General features: G+C 42.5%; 1 protein-coding gene across 2 annotated transcripts in view; it reads left to right on the forward strand.

The window, feature by feature from the left end:
* Positions 1-14,707: 14,707 nt before the first annotated feature.
* Positions 14,708-22,561, forward strand: part of ERCC3 (ERCC excision repair 3, TFIIH core complex helicase subunit) — a 37,210-nt gene continuing 29,356 nt past the window's right edge. For both annotated transcript variants that reach the window (XM_027082549.1, XM_027082550.1), the window contains exons 1-8: positions 14,708-14,785; positions 15,163-15,368; positions 16,043-16,279; positions 18,000-18,049; positions 18,479-18,614; positions 18,791-18,955; positions 19,423-19,627; positions 20,906-21,220. In XM_027082549.1, coding sequence (XP_026938350.1) covers positions 14,758-14,785; positions 15,163-15,368; positions 16,043-16,279; positions 18,000-18,049; positions 18,479-18,614; positions 18,791-18,955; positions 19,423-19,627; positions 20,906-21,220 — 1,342 coding nt within the window. In that variant the 5' untranslated portion in view covers positions 14,708-14,757. The remainder of the gene's footprint in view (positions 14,786-15,162; positions 15,369-16,042; positions 16,280-17,999; positions 18,050-18,478; positions 18,615-18,790; positions 18,956-19,422; positions 19,628-20,905; positions 21,221-22,561) is intronic.

The following is a 22,561-nucleotide window of genomic DNA, read 5'->3' on the forward strand; positions in this document are numbered from 1 at the left end:
TTCTTTAGAGTAGCTTTCTTTGCTACTTCAGTTCTTACATATGTCAGGTCTGGTGTGTCGTATTTCTGAGATGGAGTTGTTATAAGATACATGAAATCACTAAGAAAATCAAATCTGAATAGTTTATAGGACAACTAAGCTTGGGTGCAAAAGCCAAGATGTTCGCCAGATGCAAACTCGTTGGCCCACAGCAGAATTCTTGGTCACTGATTTCATTTGGGACCAATAGCATGACATTAAATCACCTGGTGTCAACCAAGTATAGGAATCTATTGATTTTTTTTTTTAAATATGGTGAATCCTTTTCATTTGCTTTTTCAGTATTGTGGCTTACTATGGTACTAAATTAACTTAAGGAGGTCACAGTCTAGGAGGAAAAATGGGCAAACAGTTCCTTTTTTTTTTTTTTTTTGCGGTACGCGGGCCTCTCACTGCTGTGGCCTCTCCTGTTGCGGAGCACAGGCTCCGGACGTGCAGGCCCAGCGGCCATGGCTCATGGGCCCAGCCGCTCCGCGGCATGCAGGATCCTCCCGGACCGGGGCACGAACCTGTGTCCCCTGCATCGGCAGGCGGACTCCCAACCACTGCGCCACCAGGGGAGCCCCCAATTACTTATTTTTATGGCATATCCTGAATCTGAAAGTTAAGCAATGATGTTTTAAAATGTTATTTCTTATGAAGTGAGGGAAAGCAATTTTGGGTAACCATTGGCTATCATAAAGTAAAATGTCATTAACAACAGCAATTAAAAGTATCCCCAAATTGGAGGGATCCCTCTTACAAAACCCAGCCTCTGCTCAAACAGTTCCAGTGATGGGGGCATTTATTCCATTACAGAGTATTTTTTCCTGCTTTTTCCTTTAAAGAAAAAAATATTTCCTTTTGGTCTAAATTGTTAAAATACCCAAAACATTTGATAGAAATTGAATTCTGTCAACAGTGTTATTTATACTAAGATCAGGAAAATTTCTTGAGATCTTATTGTTTTATATGAAGTTTGGCCTTAGTTACAAATGCACTGTTCATATTTATTTGAATTTTAACATTGGTTAAAATGTCAACGGAAAGCAATTTGTTAATTTTTCGTAGTGCCTTTTTCTCTGTATGCCTTAATTTCGTTTTATATCAATAATAATTCAAGTTACCCACCGAAATGAAGGTTTTTCCAAAATCAGTAGGCTTCAAGAGTTGATTTGGCCTTAGACTGTGTATTGGCCCTTAAACGTTTCTTAATGCCTGCTTCTTCCTCCTACCCTTTTCTACCTCTTTTTTTTTTTTAATATGTTAGAAGAGAAACATTAGCATTGTTCTGTGATAGACACATTGCAGTTTTACTAGACACAAATTCCTAAGATAAGGATAGAAAGAGGTATTGTAATTCTAAAGAGACATAGTGAATTGTTTTCCAGGTTGATTACTTGATTTTCAATCACACTGGCACTGTCCAAATTCTTTGTATGTCGTGGTTCAGTTATGATTTTCAAAGCAGAACTAGAAAGGTGGTTTTTGTCCTAAAGAGGTCAGTTAAATGGCTTACAGATGGTAAGGCAATGCGACTTAAGGCAATGAGCAAGAAATCCAGGGATAGCAAATTCTAATCCTTACTTTATGACTAACATTTTGACTAAACTCCACCTTACTTTTCTGTGAAGTGTGTGTGTGTGTGTGTGCGTGTGTGTGTGTGTATGTGTGTGTGTGTGTGTGTGTTTGGAGTCGGTGCAGGGGTGGGAAGGAAGGAAAGGTGTGAATGTCCAGTTAGATTAGTCTCTGTTCTTGGAAGAACAGCTCAAATGTGTGTGACCTACTGATGATGGAATGCCAGCACATTTTCCACAAGTAGCTAGTACAAACGGTTGTTTAATAAAGGTATTTATTGTAAATTGCCAAGCTCTTGGTTGCTAAAAGTAGATAAAAATTGAATTTGTATGTGTGTATAATAGCTTATATATAATTCTTAAGTAGAAAGTAATTGGTTTTGCATAGTTCTTCATGAGCTCTTTGGAATAGAAATTCTGCCAGACATTATCAAAACAAGCTTCCTTAGCTTACCAAGTGTTCAAAAGGAAATTTTACCCCTGTTTTGGTTGGCTAGGGAAGGCGTGCTGTGAAGCCACTGTTCCTACTTCATAGTCGTCTTTAGCTTTGCTTTAACTTCTGCCACAGTCTGGACAGGATGCCATAATAGGTGTGAAAGTATCGGGGCCAACCATCTCTCTGTACTCACCTTTCAGAGCTGTAGATGGTAGTGAGCTCTCAGGGGAGTCTAGAGAACCTTCTCTAGGTTATAGTGAGAGCAGATATGGTTTTATTTCAGAAGGTCAAGGGAGGAGTCGCAGCTATCGTAAAGAAAAGAATAAATTTTACCTGTTGCCTGTATACAGTCTCTTATGTAATTCTTCATATTTTTCATAATTGGGCATTTTAATTGACAGTAATGATATTTTTGTTAACAACAGCAAAGGCATTAAATCAGTGAGTACTATTATTCCCTATGCCTGATGACTTCTTGTTTGTATTTACAATCTGTATTATCAGAATCACATTAAACCAAAGCTTTTATATTCTCTGCACATACAGCCAAAATGATTAGCACTGTTACTTCTGCCCACCTGTAAGCTAATAGTGTAAAAATAATAAAACAGGTACTAGTAGAATTTGTATCTCAATCTATCCTTCAAGTTAAAGACAGGTGCTCAGTGTTTGCATTTAGACATGCAGGAATTTACTTCAACTATTATGGAACTATATAGACATTATGAGCTTGAGTTTGTACACGTGCCAATCTTATTAATGTCACTTGACCATAAACGCATATACATATACCTTGACATATGATGCCTCAGGTTGGTGGCGTACTTTCTTCCTAATGTCTTAACATTTATGAACTTGTGTTTGACTTGAGGGGCATTTCAGGAAAGCTGTGAAGAAAAGTAGGTTATGGACTTTTTGTGCCATAGACACTTTGGAACGTAAGGATGAGTCTGCTCTCCAGCATACATGCAGAATTTGTCCCCAGGTAGGATTTCTGAGTCCCTTAATGCCAGTTGAGAACAGTAAAGTTTGTGACTATACTGAAAAGCACTTTTGTGTTCACTTCTTTATGTAAGTAACAATTGGTGACTTTAGCATTAGCATTACTTGGAGGGGAGAGATAAGTAACAAAATTACATCCTAACTCTATTAGATACTTAGGCTCCAAAATGGATTTGTCATGTTCTCATTTTTTGCAAAGACTTTTTTCCACCTGGAATAAGAAGAGAGAACTAGTGGAAACATTTGAGCTGGAAAGGTTTATGGGCCAAAAAAAAAAAAAAAGTGGGCCAAACCCTTGCAATATACCCTGTTCAAGTGAAACTACAGTGTCTAACGATAAGAATACTTTAAAAACAAACAATTGTTTTTAATACAATCTTAATTAGTAAGTAAAAGGTTTACATTTTTTCTATTGCTGTTGGTTTTAAAATTTGCTACCCTGCATTCTGAAGCATTGTAAAAGAGTTAATACCAAAAATACTTTTAATGTCTGACATCTCTTACATTTCACATGGTTCTTTTTATTCAAATATCATTGTAAATAAAAGTAAACTTGGATAAATCTGAGAATAAACTTTTAATTGTTGCAAACTATGATTATCAATTTGTAAATTTACCCTTTGACCTAATGTACATTTTTAAATGTAGCCATTAAATTCTCTATATTTAATCCATTAGTTTCTCTCTGTAAACGTTTTTAATCTCAGTTGAATGCTGGGCAGTTTATAATTATGTACAAAGGTGTTCTTTTCCTATCAAGGTTGACTTTTTTGCACATTTTTGGAAATGTTTAATTTGTACACTGATTTACTACTCTGACCAATAATTGTTGATGGGTGTATGAGCATCATGAATGCGTGCATTGAACTACTGTCTGTGTCTCTATGTTTAAACTTCTTTCAAGATGTAGCCGTCAGTAACTACACTGCTATTACTGACTTAAATGGACTTTCTTGCTTTTACAAAGTATACATATCTATGGTTCTATCTTTGTTGAAGAACTCAGGAGTTCGACATCACTTTCTGATTTTATATGTATTCTGAAATCCATGACTAAGTGGAAAGTGTGCTTGTAACTCTGTGTCAGGGGATGTGTGTGTGGAGATGTCTTTGTCTGTAGGTACTTGTATATATCCCAGTAATTTCTTATTTTCATTTCTACATTTTTATGAACTTGTTTTATAAGGGTACTGTTTCGTTAGAATAATTAAATATATATAAAGCTTTCTGAGAGATTATTTACTATATGAATATATTTTCAGCTGGCTGATCAAAAATATTTTTTTAGTTTTGTTTTTAACCATTCAAAATGTATTTGTATTTCCACAATTGGATGCAGATTTACTTAGATATCTATCAATTAAAATACTCTTGCAAAGAACAACATTGAATTCTCTCTGAGAATTCTATGAAATGCAAATTAAGAGAAAAAAATAGTTTTTAAGCAGTAGCAAAAACACTGTCCACTAAAACAGTCTTTGAATTCTCAGAACTATGAAAAAATGTGAGAAACTAAATTAATTTGAAGAGATGTCAAAGATTTTTATATCTCCAGTTGCTGTTGGCCTGGCCTACTGTTGCTTTTGAATATTTCCTTTATTCTTCCCCAAAGATTTCAACTTTCAGTTTTTTTCTTACTGGGCAAGGTCAGACCTCATTCATAAAACAATATATTGACAAATTCTGATTCTCTGTAATTGACTATAAATTGGTTTAGAAATGTCCAAACATACATTGTGTCTTTATACCGTACTGTGTATTTTAAGTAACTGGCAGAAAAAGAATTGGGAATTAAAGTTACAATCTGACAATGTTGTTGTGCTTAAGGAAAACCTTGTTTTTAATATGCGGTACCATGTAAAATTACTTATGTTAGGAATAAAGTCCACTGTTGAAGTTGAATGTCACTAAGCTTATTATGTTACAAGGAGCCGATATGATTAGAAAAACCTACCAGAAGCCAGATACAGTGTGGTGTGTGCCACATTTCATGCACATTTTGACTTTGTGTTCATTCAAAATTGTGCTTGTAAAAATGTATAAAATTTCTGAGTTTTACAGATTTTATGTACTTGTTTTTTCTTGCTGGTAAATAGCCTTTTTTTTTTTAATCTAATGTGAAAGAAACCATGTTTATATTTTGTTAGTGATCAATGACTTTGTTTATATGGAAATTTGTATATTGTTGGCACCCATCTTTGTTTAGATTTATCGTGCATGAAGGCCTGCAATAATTAGCACAATGAAAATTGCTTTTTCTTACATGTTAGTTCATTTTTTGAAAGATTGTGGTGCAAAGGCTTACTCTAAGTAACCTCCTGGACTATGGAATGAATATAAATGAATGGCACTTTGAGTGTTAATAAAGCTGATATTTATTTCCACTGTGACTGTTTTGTCCAGATCTGTTCTTGGACACATTGCACTCACGGTTGTCTTTCCTTTGCCTGAGCTGATCACTTCCTAGGAGACCAGTAATAGACCAACTTAGAAACACTGCAACTAAATCTTCCCAGGATACAAGTTTATAATGTTCTACCCAACATACTCTGGCATATTTCTCTGGACACTTTGATTACCCAAATCAGAGATCAATGGTGATTAAAAACAAAGTCTGTTGTCAGAGGGTAAGGAATGGATGCTCCCACAGTATTGGAGATCATTTGAGTTAATGCTGCATATAGAGCAGGGGTCCCCAACCCCTGGGCCACAGACCGGTACCGGTCCACGGCCTGTTAGAAACTGGGTCACACAGCAGGAGGTGAGCAGCGGGTGAGCGAGCGAAGCTGCATCGCCCCGTCGCTCCCCGTCGCTCGCATTACCACCTGAACCATCCCCCCCGCCCCACTCCCCTGTCCGTGGAAAAATTGTCATCCACGAAACCGTTCCCTGGTGCCAAAAAGGTTGGGGAACGCTGCAGAGGGCAACTTAGCCATGCAAGTCAACAGTCTCAATCTTGTATATCCTCTGACACAACAGTTTTGTATGTAGGAATATGATTGCGGATGCGCTGAAGTATATCCATAAAAGCCCAAAATTGAGGTTCTACATGTCCAACAGAGTACTACAACGGGGTGGCTTGTAACAGAAATTTATTGCCTCCGCTCTAGAAGCTGTAAGACCAAAATTAAGGTGCCAGCAGGGCCGTCTGTGCTCCCTCTGAAACCTGTAGGGGAGTCCTTCCTTACCTCTTCCTAGCTTCTGGTAGCCCCAGGCATTCCTTGCATGTGGCTGTAACTCCCATCTCTACCTCCTGTGTTCATGTGGTGGTCTCCCTCTGTGTGTTTCCCTTTTTGTAAATAAGGACACCAGTCATATTGGATCAGGGCCCACCCTACTGACCTCATTGTAACTTGATTACCTCTGTAAAGACTATATTTCCCAATAAGGCCACATTCTGAGCTACTGGAGATTAGGACTTCAAAATACCTTTTTGTGGGGAACACAAACCGATTACAGTCTGCCCTCTGAAAATTCATATTTTTCCCAGGTACCGAATACTTCCACCCCAGCCCAACTTCCCCCAAAGTCTTAATCGTTCCAGCGTCAACTCTTAAGTCCAGTATTTCATCTAAACCACATCAACTCAGATGTCATCATCTAAATTATCCAAATCAATTATGGGTAAGAGGTATGATTCATGCTGGAGCAAAATTCCTTTCCATCTGTGAACCTGTGAAACCAGACTGGTTATCTGCTTCCAAAGCACAGTGGTGGGGCAGGCAGAGAGGATAGACACTTTCATTCCAGAAGGGAGATGTCAGAAGGAAAAAAGGGACACAAGTCCCAAGCAGGTCTGAAATCTAGCAGGGCACATTTGATTAGATTTTAAGACTTGAGAAGAATCCTCACTGGCTCCATGCCCTGTCTTAAGGAACCTACTGGGGTAGTTGCACTGCCCCCTCAGAACCAAGAAGGTGGCCCAGAGTCAGTGGACCTGCACCCTGGCCTGTCTCTTCTGGGCCTATGGTGACAACAGCAGCCCTGCTGGCATCTGAACTGCCCTCAAATCGTTCTTCCCTTTTCTTTAAGGATAACACATTTGCAGCCGAAAAGCTCTATCCTTTTCCTGCCTGTAGAATACCTGATGTCTACCAGCCTTTGTCATTTTGTCCCATCTCTGTCCCCTTCCAAGTGGTCAGGGTTTTAGTTGATTGGATCCACAAGTCACAAGCCTAATCTCTTTAGCAAATGGTTGTCCAGCCACACCCTTGGTGTTTTCTTCAGAGCATCCTTTCTAGTTATTTGCCAAATGGATAGGCTGAGAACTTCCCAAATCTTCAAATTCTGGCTCCTTTTTGCTCAACAATTCCTTCTTCAATTTATCGTTTTCGTCTCACATTTAAACTTAGCAGCAAGGAGAAACCAGGCCACACCTTCAATCTTTGCTTACAAATCTTCTCAGCTTATCCAAATCTTATCCAAGTTCATCACTTAACAAGTTCTCCTTTCCACCCAACAGAAGCAGTTCAGCCAAATTCTCTGCCACTTTATAACAAGAATCATCTTTCCTCTAGTTTCCAACAACAATGCTCATTTCCATCTGAGCACTCAGCACAATCACCTTTAATGTCCATGTTTCTACCACCCATCTCTTCAAGGCACTATAGGCTTCCTCTATCGTGCATTGCAAAATTCTAGCCTCTACCCATTACCTGATTTCAAAGACACGTCCACATTTTGGGGTATTTATTGCAGCGCTTCCCTTTACCAAAATCTGTACTAGCCTAGGTTCTCAGAGAGGCAGAACTTCTGGGTCACAGTCTGGAGGCACAATTCCTTTTTCCTTCGGAAACTTCTCTTTGCTCTTAAGGCCTTCGACTGGTTGGATGGGACCTGCCCACGTTATTGAGCAAATTCTGCTTTAGTTAAGTCTACTAATTGCAAATGCTCATTGCATCTAAAAAAAAAAAAAGACCTTAGTAGCAACATCTAGACTGTGTTTGACCAAACAACTGGATACCATAGCCTAGACAATTGACGCATAAAATGAACCATAGCAGGGATTGAGCAAAAAAATTGTAGTGTATCTGTACAATGGAACTCTTCATCATGTATTATCGACTGAAAGAAAGCAAGTTACACAAGATGTATAGTTTGATCCCACTTTTTGTTTAAAAATAGCTAGAAAAAATATTGAGAGAATATATATGTCACTCAAGTGATGGTTATTACTTTACTTATCTGTAATTTAAAAACTTTTATGATAAATGTGGGTGTTTTTGTTTTGTACAAAATACTTTCCACCCTCCCAGCTTTATTGAGATATAATTGACGTAAAACATTGCATGTAAGTTTCAGATGTACAAAGTGTTGACTTGATACACTTACATATTGCAATATGATAACCACCGTAGCATTATCCATCACATAATTACCATTTCCTTTTTTTGTGATGAGAAGATTAAGATCTAGTCTCAACAACTTCCAAGTATTTATTTATTACAGGTTGTTGTTTTTTTAATGTGGACCATTTTTAAAGTCTTTATTGAATTTGTTACAACAGTGCTTCTGTTTTATGTTTTTGGTTTTTTGGCCCTGAGGCATGTGGGATCTTAGCTCCCTGACCAGGGATCCAACACACCTCATCCCCTGCATTGGAAAGCGAAGTCTTAGCCACTGGACCACCAGGGAAGTCCCCGTCTTACAAATATTTAATACAGTGTTATTAAGTACAATCACCATCCTGTACACTAGATCCCCAGAACTTATTCATCTTCTAACTGGAAGTTTTACTCTTTGATCAACATCTCCCCATTTCTTCCCACCCCCAACCCCTGGTAACCACCACTCTACTCTCTGTTTCTATGAGTTCAGAGTTTTGTAGACTCTGCATATGAGTAATATCATACAGGATTTGTCACAAATGGCAGGATTTCCTTCTTTCTCATTGCCGCATAATATTCCATTGTATATTTAAACCGAATATTCTTTATCCATTCATCCATTGACACACACTGAGGTTGTTTCCATACCTTGGCTATAGTGAATAATGCTGCAATAAACATGGGAGTGCAGACATCTCCTTGAGACCCTGTTTTTATTTCCTTTGTATATATACCCAGAAGTGGGATTGCTGGATCATATGGTTGTTCTACTTTTAATTTTTTGAGGAACCTCCATACTGTTCTCCATAGTGACTGTATCAATTTACATTCCCACCAACAGTGTAGGAGGGTTCCCTTTTCTCCACACCCTCTCCAGCATTTGTTATTTGTAGACTTCTAAAAAAAAATTATTGGAGTATAGTTGATTTATGACGTTGTGTTTGTTCCTACTGTACAACAAAGTGAATCAGTTATACATATACCCACTTTTTTAGATTCTTTTCCCATATAGGTCATTACAGAGTACTGAGTAGAGTTCCCTGTGCTAGATAGTAGGTCCTTGTTAGTTATCTGTTTTACATATAGTAGTGTGTATGTGTCAATCCCAATCTCCCAGTTATCCCTCCCCCCTGCCCCTTTCACCTCTGGTAACCATAAGTTTGTTTTTTTAAATTTGCACCTCTATATCTTTTTTGTAAATAAGTTCATTTGTACCCTTTTTTAGATTCCAAATATAAGCAATATCATATGACATTTATTTTTCTCTGTCTGACATTTCGCTCAGTATGACAATCTCTGGGTCCATCCATGTTGTTGCAAATGGCATTATTTCATTCTTTTTATGGCTGCGTAATATTCCATTGTATATATGTACCACATCTTCTTTATCCATTCCTCTCTTGATGGACATTTAGGTTGCTTTCATGTCTTGATTATTGTAAATAGTGCTGCAATGAACGTTGGGGTGCATGTATCTTTTTGAATTATGGTTTTCTCTGAATATATGCTCAGGAGTGGGATTGCTGGATGATATAGTAGCTCTTTTTTCAGTTTTTAAGGAACCTCCATACTGTTCTCCATAGTGGCTGTATCAATTTACATTCCCACCAACAGTGCAAGAGGGTTCCCTTTTCTCCACACCCTCTCCAGCATTTATTGTTTGTAGATTTTTTGATGATGGCCATTCTGACTGGTGTGAGATGATATCACATTGTAGTTTTGATTTGCATTTCTCTAGTAATTAGTGGTGTTGAGCATCTTTTCATGTGCCTCTCGGCCATCTGTAGATCTTCTTTGAAGAAATGTCTATTTAGATCTTTTGCCCATTTTTTGATTGGGTTATTTGGGTTTTTTTGATATTGAGCTGCATGAGCTGTTTGTATATTTTGGAGATTAATCCCTTGTTGGCTGATTTCATTTGCAAATATTTTCTCCCATTCTATGGGTTGTCTTTTCATTTTGCTTATGGTTTCCTTTGCTGTGCAAAGGCTTTTAAGTTTATTTAGGTCCCATTTGTTTATTTTTGTTTTCTATTTTCATTACTCTAGGAGGTGGATCCAAAAAGATCTTGCTGCAATTTATGTCAGAAAGTGTTCTGCCTATGTTTTCCTCTAAGAGTTTTATAGTATCTGGTCTTACATTTAGATCTTTAATCCATTTTGAGTTTATTTTTGTGTATGTTGTTAGGTATTGTTCTAATTTCATTCCTTTACATGTAGCTGTCCAGTTTGCCCAGCACCACTTATTGAAGAGACTGTCTTTTCTCCATTGTATTTTCTTGCCTCCTTTGTCATACATTGGGTGACCATAGGTGCGTGGGTTTATCTCTGGACTTTCTATCCTGTTCCATTGATCTGTATTTCTGGTTTTGTGCCAGTAAATTACTGTTGGAGAGGAGCGAGTGACCAAAGGAACCATAACTGATTTAATGAGCCATTCACAGTTTCACTGTAGCAGCCATGCATACTTAGACAGGCATGGTTTAATCTTTGAGACAAGCATGTGCTACTGGCATGACCAACCGGGTATGTTATTTGTAGACATTTTAGCGATGGCCATTCTGTGGTGTGAGGTGGTACCTCACTGTAGTTTTGATTTATATTTCTCTAATAATTAGTGATGTTGAGCATTATTCATGTGCCTATTGGCCATCTGTATGTCTTCTTTAGAGAAGTGTCTATTTAGGTCTTCTGCCCATTTTCTGATTGGGTTGTTTGTTTTTTTGTTATTGACGGACACAGGAATCCCTTTCCTCCACATCCTTGCCAGCATTTTTTACACTTTGTCTTCTTGATAAGCCATTCTGACCTGTGTGAGGTGATGTCTCACTGAGGTTTTTGATTTGCATTTCCTTGATGATTAGTGATGTTGAACATCTTTTCATGTATCCTTTGGCCATTTTTAGGTCTTCTTTGGAAAAAAGGCCTTTACAGTTCCTCTGCCCATTTTTAAATTGACATTTTTTTTGTATTGGGTTGTATGAGTTATTTATATATTTTAGATATTAACCCCTTATCAGATATATGGTTTACAAATATTTTCTCCCATTCTGTAGGTTGCCTTTTCATTTTGTTGTCGTCCTTTTGCTGCACAGATTTTTACTTTGTTATAGTCCCACTTATTTATTTTTGCCTTTGTTTCGTGTGCTCTTGGTGTCATATCCAAAATGTTGCCAAGACCAATGTCAAGGAGCTTTTCCTTGTTTTTTTCTAAGAGTTATATGGTTTCATGTCTTTTATTTAAGTCTTTAATCCATTTTGAGTTAATTTTTGGGAGTGGTATAAGATAGGGGTTCAATTTCATTCTTCAGCATGTGGTTATCCAGTTTTCCCAACAAAATTTATTAACGAGACTAACCTTTCCCTATTGAGTATTCTTGTCAAGTGTCAGTTCACAAAATATCTTCTTAATTATGAAAAGGTCAGATTAGTCATTCTTCCTCATCAAATCCTTCAGTAACATTAACCAGGTTTGGCAATTAGAGCTTAATCAAAAGCCATATGTTTAAGGCCATTATTTCTTTTCTCTCTCTCCTTTTTTTTGGCTGTGCCATGCGGCTTGCAGAATCTTAATTCCCCAACCAGGGATCGACCCTGTGCTCTGTGGAAGCGTGGAGTCCTAACCACCAGAAAGCCAGGGAATACCCAAGGCCATTATTTTTATTTCTTAGAATTTGCCTTAAAAAAATTCAAGATGTAGTTAGAGATTAATTGCCAATGATACTCATTGCAGAGCTATTTACAATGGGATAACCTGGAACTATTCCAATGCCCCCAAATTAGGGTTTGACTAAATAATGATATTACCATACAACAGAAAATTAAGTAGTCCTTAAACATTCATTTTAGTGAGAGGTGAACAAAGCTTATGTTAGAAGGATATAAAATTATATGTCCAGGTGACATCTTCTTGGTATTAAAAATACCTACTCACAGGAAAAAAGCCTGCAAGAAAATAAACCAAAATATAGATCGCTAGGGGTAGTGTTATGTATGATTTAAATAAGCTTCACCATGCTTTTCTCTGTTTTCCGAGATTTTCACACAGCATGCATTACTTTAATCAGAGGGAAAATATAAAAATGCAAAAGTCAGTTTTAACGGTGTGGTTCCTCCATTACCTGAGGAAGTGAAATTCATTTAGAGCAGGGAACAAAGCTTCAATTTACTGAAGGCCATTTAGCTGAGAGCTGATCTCTACATTGCAAATTTTGTGGCTGAGTCTTGGTCTTCAATTTGCTCAGCTGATCAGCAGCATCTAACACAGTAGATCACTCCCTCCGCCTTGAAATGAAATGAATGAAAGGACTTCCAGGATTCCCGATTTTCCTGTCTCACTGACTGTTCTTCAACTGGTGTTGCCCAATTCCCCATCTTCCAGCCTCTTCACTGTGAAATGTTCCTAGACGTTCTCTTTACCTACATTCATTCCCTAGGTAACCTCAATCAGTTCTATAGATTCAATACCATAGATATAATGGCAATTCCCAAGCTTATATTTCTAGGTCCCTTGTTGGATGGAACTTCAGACTTCCATCCAACTGCCTGCTTGACACTTCCTTTGATCATGTAATAGGCTACTTCTGTGAATTGCATCCTTCCCCAAATTCATACATTGAAGTCTTAACCCTCAATGTGACTGTATTTGAAGACAGAGCTTGTGAGGGGGTGATAAAAGTTAAATGAGGTCATAAGGATGGGGCCCTAATTTGACAAAGCTGGTACCCTTATGTGAAGAAAAGACACCAGAGAGCTTGCCGTTCCCTCAGTCCCCATGTGAGGACATAGCAAGAAGGTGGCTGTCTGTGAGCCAGGAAGAGAGCAGGACCTTCAACTTGGACTTCCAGCCTCCAGAATTGTGAGAAAATAAGTTTCATTGTTAAAGTCACATAGTCTGTGGTGTTTTGTTATGGCACTCGGACAGGCTAACATAGCCACTTGTATTAAATACATCCGAAACCAGTGTTCAAATCCGTACTTTCCGAGGAGAGGACGCTGCCGAGTTCTGGGAGCCGCCCACACAGATTGTTTCCTTCAGGTGTTTCGAGGTCTGGGGAAAGGTGCAGTGCAGCAGGGACCCATACTTCCTGGAAGGACAGTGCAGATCTTGGCCAACGGTGAAATCGTGCAGGATGACGAACTCCGCGTGAGGACCACTACCCAACCTTGCAGTAGCACCCCTTAACAGAGACTTTGAGCGGGGGTCTTGGCCCTCACCAGCAGCAGGCTGGGTGCTGCTCAGTCCCCCTTATTAAAAAAAAAACAAAAACCTGTACCTTCCCTGAGGTACATCATTTTTGCAATTGCTCAGATCAAAAACATTGCAGTTTTCCTTTATTCCTCTCTCTCACCTTCCGTATCTAGTCAGCAAATCGTGTGCTATCTTCAAAATATATTCAGAATGGAACCACTGTTCATCACCTTTACCCCAACACCCTAATAATAAAGCCAGTCATTTCTCAACTGGAGCGCTGCAATAGCTGCCCTTGACCTTGCAAAGTCCATCTTCAACACAGCAGCCAGTGCAGAGTGATCCTTTAATACGAAATCAGATTGTCATTTCTCTGCTCAAACCTCTCCAGTAGCTTCTCGTTTCATAATAAAATCCAAAGTTTTTGCAATGACCTACACAGCTCTACATTAGTTGTTCTCAGAGTTGAGCAGCACAGTCTTCTGGAGGGCAGGATGGTTGCGCCTGCCTGCAAAATTTTATGACTTAGATATTTTGCGTTTGTGCCTTTCCGATCAGTTTTAACTAGTTTCCATATAATGTCGATGCAGCCAGGGGACCCCATTTTGAGAATCACTGCTCTCTACGTCCTGTACCGTCTCCCACCTCTTACAGCCATACTGCTCCCCCTCTCAGCTCCCCTTAAACGCCAAACCTGTGTCCGCCGGCCCCTAGACCCACACTGCTCCTTCCTGGTATTTACATAGGACATTATCTCACTTTCATGACCTTTTTCTCAAATAACACCCCTTCAGCGAGATATTCTGGGACAGCACTGCCTGCCATTCTGGGCTCTGTTTTATTTCTTCCTTAGAGCGCTTAACACATTTGTTTACGACCCACGTCTCTCTGTTCCAAGAGGCCAACGCCTTCGCTCTGTTCACTATCCTGCCCCAGGGGCTAAAACAACAGTGCCTGGACGATCGTTAACAGGTACTGAAAAAATACTTCACTGACTAGGAGAAAAAATGGGGAGAAAGGGCCTGCACCCGGGTACAGTCAGCAGACCCCTCAGCTGCGGGCTCAACCACCGACGCCTCGCCCGAGCGCCCAGAGGCGGGACTTCCTGTGCGGTGGCCGGAAGAACTTCCGGTGTGAACCGGAAGTTCCACAGAGAGCCGTCTCCGGGGTTCCTCGGCGGTACGGGTTGGCTGCTGCGGACGCTGACATGGGCAAAAGGGACCGGGCGGACCGCGGTGAGACGTGGCGTAGGCGCGTTTCGGGGCTGCCTGCACCTGCCGTCCCTATCATCCTGTGTGGTAGCTGCTCAGGGTTTCTCGGCGGCGGTCGACCCCAGAGTCGCTCGCCGTCGTCACATAGTGTCCCGACAGGCCGCTGGGCGGGGGTGCGACCCCGGACCTCCGGGCAGCCCTGACCTCCGGGCAGCCCTGCCCCCCGGGCTGGGTGGGCAGCGTTTGAGGGAGAGGACGCCTGCGGCGCGCAGTGGCTCTGGGCTAGGGGTGCTTGGCGCTGGGGAAGTCCGGCTGCAGCCAGGTTCCCCCGACCTGCGGCTAGTCGGTGCTGGGGGAACGCAAGGCTCCTGCGGGGCTCACTTCTGTGTCCGTATCTGCAGAGAAGAAGAAGTCCAAGAAGCGGCACTACGAGGATGAGGAAGACGATGAAGACGACGCCCCTGGGAATGACCCTCAGGAAGCGGTTCCCTCGGCGGCCGGGAAGCAGGTGGATGAGTCCAGCACCAAAGTGGATGAGTATGGAGCCAAGGACTACAGGCTGCAGATGCCGCTGAAGGACGACCACACCTCCAGGCCCCTCTGGGTGGTAAGCACGCCTCAGCCGGGGCCGGGCCCAGGAGTGGGTGCGGCCCAAATGGGAACGCGGGATCGTGAGCTTTGCTTCAGAGCCCACTGGCAGCGAGCTTTCATTGTCATAGGCAGTTTGAAGCAGCCGAGGTAGCAATGAGCATATGCTAGCACGCATGTGCTGGCTAGACTTGGGCTTCCTTCCTCTCTAACCCCTCCTTTTGCTCCCCTTTCCCTCTCCAGTTCTGCCACATGTTTGGAAACAACTTTTATCTAAAGAATAAATGGCATTTATTATGTAACATTTTAATTCCCCATTAAAAAAAACCTAATGAGACATATATTTGCTAGGCAGCTTTTTTGCTCAACTTGAAGTAATTAATGTTCTCCATTCATTTGAAATCTAGCCAGAAGGATAGCCAGTAAGGTGGGCTCTTCCTGTGAAGAATCGTGAGAGGCAGCTACTGACTTCGGAAACCTTTTCTTCTATTCTCTCTACTCCTTGTATCCGATTCAAGTAGCGGGACCCACAGTTGGCTGAAGATGTGCTTACAAAAATATTCCTGGTGTTGGCTAGCTTTAGATCACTTTCTGGGCAGCTTATCCTTTCTAGATGGTGATGTGGGAAAGAGTCTCATCGTCTCTGCAACTCATTAGTTTCCTTGTCTGTTGTGTCCATTTGGTGTTTCTCAGGCTCCTGATGGCCACATCTTCCTAGAAGCCTTCTCTCCAGTTTACAAATATGCTCAAGACTTCCTGGTGGCTATTGCAGAGCCGGTGTGCCGACCAACCCACGTGCATGAGTACAAACTAACTGCCTACTCCCTGTACGCGGCTGTCAGCGTTGGGCTGCAAACTAGTGACATCACTGAGTACCTCAGGAAGCTCAGCAAGACGGGAGTCCCTGATGGAATTATTCAGTTTATTAAGGCAAGTGGGGGCTAAGGCTGGCTCTTTTGCCCTCCTTCGTAACGTAGTGATAGTGGGGACAGGTGCTGTACATTGTTAACTTGTAGCAGTCATGAAAATGCCATTCAGATCCAGTGTGGGGAGCATAGTAACCGATTACCCCAGCTGCTACTCCTCTGGATCCAGCATTGTGTTTTGCTGAGGGCAGACTTCCCATGAGCTGCTCTTAGCCAGTGGGTGCTAACACAGCAGGGTTACTAATTCAGGCCCATTCTGGCCTGGGTTATTTGGGAGTATAGCCCGAAGTGAGTGGTGTTACGGACTGAATTGTGCCCCCTCCAGAATTCGTGTGTTGAGGACCTAACCCGTAATGTGACTGTATTGGGGGTAAGGATATAATTAGAGTTAAACGTGGTTATAAGAGTGGGGCCAACAGGATGAGTGTCCTTATAAGAAAACACACCAGAAGGCGTGTGTGCTCTCTTTCTCTCTTCATTTGTACAAGGAAGATGTAACGTGAACATAGAGCAAGAAGGTAGCCCCCTAGAAGCCACGAAGAGAGCATTCACTGGAAACGAAATGGCTGGCATCATGGTCCTGGACTTCTAGAAATAAGTTTCTGTTGTTAAACAACTCAGTCTGTGGTGTTCTATATGGTAACCTGAGCAAGTTAGTACAGATGATAAACTCCATCTAAGTTTGCACACCTGCACGAGACCGCTAGTCAACAACTTCCATGAGGAAAAGTCAAAAAGGACTTCAAAGTTTGAAGTGGATAGGGTTCTATGTGACGAGCACTTGAACCTGCTTGGGTTTGTTCTGAGAGAGAGTGAATACCATTAAAAAGAGATGGACAGTGGCTTTCGTTGTCCTCGGCTGATCTACAGGGAATTAGATTCAGACCCCCAGATCTGAAGTGGCAGAAGATGAGTGCCACAGGCATCCAGTACAGTAATGAAGCCAATCTTAGAGAAGCTGGCAGGAGCCCTGGAGAGAGTTCTCCTTTCTTCTGATGTGAAAGGGTGCCCTGGGAAAAGGGCTTGCACCTTGTAGAATGAGCCTATTTCAGTACCCTGGCTGTTCTCAGTCTTGGTTGGGAGCTGCCTGTGGGAATGTGGGTGTTGGTTAGTGCAGTGGTGGATGCAGAAGGGCAGCAGTGGAGGCGGCAGCAGCCTGAGATCTGAATTGTGAATTTTCGTGGCTACTGTATAATCTCTGCTGCATTCCATCCTAAAGATTTTTGGGAACCTGGAAGGATTTTCTACCATCAAGAGGCTTACATCTAGTTGGGGAGATAGGAACATTGGTGAGGAGGCCAGAGGCTTCACATTTAATTTACGCAGCTCACAATTAGTGGACACATAACTATCAGCTTTGTGCTGGGATCTGTGGTAGTACTGGTACAATGAGATGAACTCCTGGATTAGGATGGGGCTCTGGGAATGGAGAAGAAAGGGAAAAAGAAAATAAAAGAAAGATTCTAAGCAGCATTTTTTAGATTAAGGGATGTGCATCAGAATTAGCCAGGCAAGAGGAAGGTTTTGCCCTCAAAAAGTAGGAGCTAATAGAAAAGCTCAATTTAGGCAGATCTACCCCCTTTAGGATTGCACATTGGATTTTCGTAAAGTAAAATGAACTCTTCACTTGTTTGATAGGTAGTAAGATGTGCCCAGTAATGAACGAGTTCTCAGTGAGGTGCATATTGCTAATTTTGCCTGTATGGTGTTGTCACTTCTTGCAGTTATGTACTGTCAGCTATGGGAAAGTCAAGCTGGTCCTGAAGCACAACAGGTAAGGGGTTCTGTGACAGGCCCATCCAAGGCACGTTCACCCTCTGCATATCAGGTGGCAAGGAGCTAACACTTGTGGACTGTCTGCTCTGCACTAACACCTACTCCCCCGAGTAAGGGGCTAAAAGGAAAAAGTGAAGTGATGTGGCCAAAACCGGAAATTCATTCACTGATCACTGTATTCCCCTGAACAGTGGAACTGGGGTTCAGATCCCTGCTAGTTTGTCTTCACAGTGGGGCTTTGCCTGCAACCCTCGTGTGTTATGTCATGGCCAGTAGCTCATATCTCAGATTTGGCAAAGGGTTGGGGGAGGGTGAGTGTGGAGAGAGGCCTTAGGCCGCTATCTCCAGATCATCTTATGAGTGAGCAGTGGAACCTTCTGAAAATGGTGTACTGGTCAGTATGCACCTCCTTCCTCCCTTCTTACAGGTACTTTGTTGAAAGTTCTCACCCTGATGTCATCCAGCATCTTCTCCAGGATCCCATGATCCGGGAATGCCGCCTGAGGAACTCTGAGGGGGAGGCAACCGAGCTCATCACAGAGACTTTCACAAGCAAATCTGCTGTATGTGGCCTCCTGGGTCACCCTTGGGGGTGGACGCATTTAGGACTTTAATTCTCGCAGGTGCTTTTAGGCCAGCATTTGCAGTCTAGTAGTCCTTGTTTTCTTGCAGCTTTGTTGCTCGGTAACAGTAGGGTTAAATGTTCTGTGCAAGTCCAGATCCTGCCTTTCTCTTTCAGATCGCTAAGAGTGCTGAGGGCAGCGGTGGGCCATCCACTTCCCGGGTGACGGATCCACAGGGTAAATCTGACATCCCCACGGACCTCTTCGACTTTTATGAGCAAATGGACAAGGACGAGGAGGAAGAAGAAGAGACACAGACAGTATCTTTTGAAGTCAAGCAGGTTAGTGAACGTACCCCTCCTGGTTGCTTCTCTAAGCCTGTGTCAGAAGCTGGTTCAGCCCTTCAGGGACTGTTTGTAGCCTGTGTGAGAGGAAGGAATCCCCATCTGTCCCCAGATTTTGGTGTCTGTGCACTGCAGCACCATTCTTCCTGATGGAGTTAGATCTGAGTGTCCTGTTTTTCAGGCTGGGGGGTCAGTGTTCACAAGTTCCTGGGGAGATGTGAGAAACAGTGCCTGGGGGGCATTTGTGGTGGCTGATGGGATTTAATTTTGTCCACGTCCTTAGTTTGGGGCCCTTAGTCTGTGCTTTAAGCTGGCTCTCATCAAGCAAGATCTGAAATTTAAAAGTCTAGCTAACCTTTTTTTTTTTTTTTTTCTTTAAATTATTAGGCTCCTTAGAATGTGTGCTGTTTGTGAGCACACTTTGGAGTTAACAGGATTATAAAACCTTCATGCTCACTTTCCAGGAAATGATTGAGGAACTCCAGAAACGTTGCATCCACCTGGAGTACCCTCTGTTAGCAGAATACGACTTCCGGAATGATTCTGTCAACCCTGACATCAACATTGACCTGAAACCCACAGCTGTCCTTAGACCTTATCAGGAGAAGAGCTTGCGGAAGATGTTTGGGAATGGGCGTGCACGTTCCGGGGTCATCGTCCTTCCTTGTGGTGAGTGATGCCTGAGTGAAGAAGATGGCTAGGCTGCTCTGTCCGGATCTGCCTTACGCTCTCCCTGAGGGCCTTCCTCTAAATCCCACCTGGTCAGGGAACAGCCAGTGTCACATGGCTCCCTGATTCATGACGTGACGAATACTTGCGTGCCTGCTCTGTGCAGGGCCCTGACCTGCACGCTGGGCATGTAATGGTGGATAGAACAACACTCCTGACCTCATGGCGCTCATTGTGGTGGGGTAGCTCAGACAGTGAACCAATCAGCTAAGCAGCGTATAAAGTCTTGGGCAGTGAGGAAGGATGGTGTTGTGGGAAAGGGCTAGTTTACGTCCTGGGCTTAGAGCTCCTCACACTCAGTCTTGTAAGTTGGGTGTATTTGGAGGCTCCCTAGCACAGAAACTTTGTTTGGTCCTGGACTGCTTATTACAGTGTGCACATCCAAGAAGGGGCTGTGGCAGCCCCCTTGGCGCCCATCTAGCATCATTTGTCCTAAGTCGTGTCAGGTCTGGCCTAGGTTCTTGGCCAGAGGTCACAGTAGGCTCAGCTGGTGGCCTACCCCATACTCAAGAAGGCAGACTGTCTAGGGGAGGGGCAGGCATCTTCAGTTTTTTGTTTTTTTTTTAAAGCCTCATGGGTTGTTTTGATGCACACCCCTGGTAAAGGAAGAATTGCTGTTTCAAGGAATAGCTTGATTTTTAAACTTGATCTTCACACAGTAGGTGATAGTAAACTCAGAAGCCCCTGGAGTTTCACCTTCCTCTGTCTTTGCCAGTAGCAGCGTACGTACCGCATTCCCAAGTGCTCAGCCCAGTTTGTTGTGTCATCATAGTAGCCGTCTTTTACTGAGTCCCTCCTGAGGTAGTCTGGGTGTTGGGCACACTGTACCCCAGCAGCATTGCTGTCCCAGGGCCTTGGGTGACTTACCCCTCAGCTTTAGTTTTCCCATGTTTAAAATGGCAATAATAGGAGTGTCTCTTACCTATGGTTTATTTTGACAAATGTTGTTTTTCAACATTTAAATGAGATGCATGTACAGTGCTTTGATAGGGCCTGGCGCTTGTGTCTTTTAATTCTCACGTTTGTGTGTGAAGTGTGTGCGCCTCCTTTTTCTAAAGAAGGAAACTGGTTTGGAGCAGTAAGCACCTCAACAGTGTCAGCCGTGAGGATTATTACACATAATTTTGGCCAGATTCGTGGGCTGACAAGTCCTTCTGTCTGTCCCTGTCGCTCATTTCAACCCGGCCTTGGGTAGGATTGCCCTTTGGTTTCTCGTAGGTGCTGGGAAGTCCTTGGTTGGCGTGACAGCTGCGTGCACAGTCAGAAAACGCTGCCTGGTGCTGGGCAACTCAGCTGTGTCTGTGGAGCAGTGGAAAGCCCAGTTTAAGATGTGGTCCACCATCGACGACAGCCAGATCTGCCGCTTTACCTCCGACGCCAAGGACAAGCCCATAGGCTGCTCCATTGCCATCAGCACCTACTCCATGCTGGGCCACACCACCAAAAGGTCCTGGGAGGCCGAGCGGGTGATGGAGTGGCTCAAAACTCAGGAGTGGGGCCTCATGATCCTGGACGAAGTACACACCATACCAGGTAAGCAGGCTGAGAGCTGGGATGCCTACTCATCGTAGAGACAGATTGATTTCCATGAGCATGGGTGGGTGGGGTGGGGTGGGGCTTAGTGGTAGGTGGGTGTACACACTGGCAGCTTCCTTAATCACTGGCCCAGAGTAGTCATCTAGAAAGTGATATTTTCTTCCATCCTCCCTCTCAACTGTTGCACCTCAGCTTACCCTTAACCCATTTTTTTCTTTTCGGTCCTGCAAAAACTAGACTGGGAGCACAAAAAAGTCCTTGCAATATTTGTTTTATTTGAGGACTAAAGTATTGTTCCTTAATATGTTATAGAAGTCCAAGTATTGCCGGCAGTCCTTTTAAACAGCCATATTGACATAATTTATAAACCGTAAAATCTACCCATCGTAAGTATACGATTCAGGATTTTTAGTAAAATGGAGTTGGTGCGACCATCACCATGACCCAGTTTTAGAACATCGTCCTCATACTCACTTACCATCGGTGTTTTCATCCTTAGCCTCAGGCAGTCACTGAATTGCTTTCTGTTTCTAGAGACATGCCTTTTCTGGAAATATATTCGCAGAATCACATAATATGTATTTTCTTTTATCTGACTTCTTTCACTTCACACAGTGGTTTACCCACGTTGTAATACGTACCAATGCTGTGTTCCTTTTATTACTGAATAGCATTCCAGGCAAACCTTCCTTTTTTTTTTTTTAAAGAAGATGTTGGGGGTAGGAGTTTATTAATTAATTAATTTATTTTTGCTGTGTTGGGTCTTCGTTTCTGTGCGCGGGCTTCTCTAGATGTGGCAAGCGGGGGCCACTCTTCATCGTGGTGCGCGGGCCTCTCACTATCACGGCCTCTCTTGTTGCGGAGCACAGGCTCCAGACGCGCAGGCTCAGTAGTTGTGGCTCACGGGCCTTGTTGCTCCGCAGCATGTGGGATCCTCCCAGACCAGGGCCCGAACCCATGTCCCCTGCATTAGCAGGCAGATTCTCAACCACTGCGCCACCAGGGAAACCCAGGCAAACCTTTCTTGATAAAACAAGTTAATGGGTAGCCCTGATCAATTACGAAGTGTAAATTAGAGATTACTCTGAAGTAAATGAAATCAGAGGTATTTTCACATAGAGTATTCAAAACATTGTCAAAATGGCCTTTCTATCTGTTTTTTTCTGTGTAATGAGAGCTCCTCCAACACCTCTGGATGTCTGAAAACACCGAGAGATGTTCACAGCAAGCCAGGTAGGGATGAGAGGGGTCTCTCGGGTAGAAGGAAGCAGTCCTGAGGTGGGGAAGTAGTACTTGCATGGCCTGACAATACTGTAGCCCTGCAGCTGGAGGGGAACG

This window comes from Aethalodelphis obliquidens, unplaced genomic scaffold, assembly GCF_003676395.1.
Source record: "Aethalodelphis obliquidens isolate GAN/ISIS:26980383/991018 unplaced genomic scaffold, ASM367639v1 scaffold47, whole genome shotgun sequence".
NCBI lineage: Eukaryota > Metazoa > Chordata > Mammalia > Artiodactyla > Delphinidae > Aethalodelphis > Aethalodelphis obliquidens.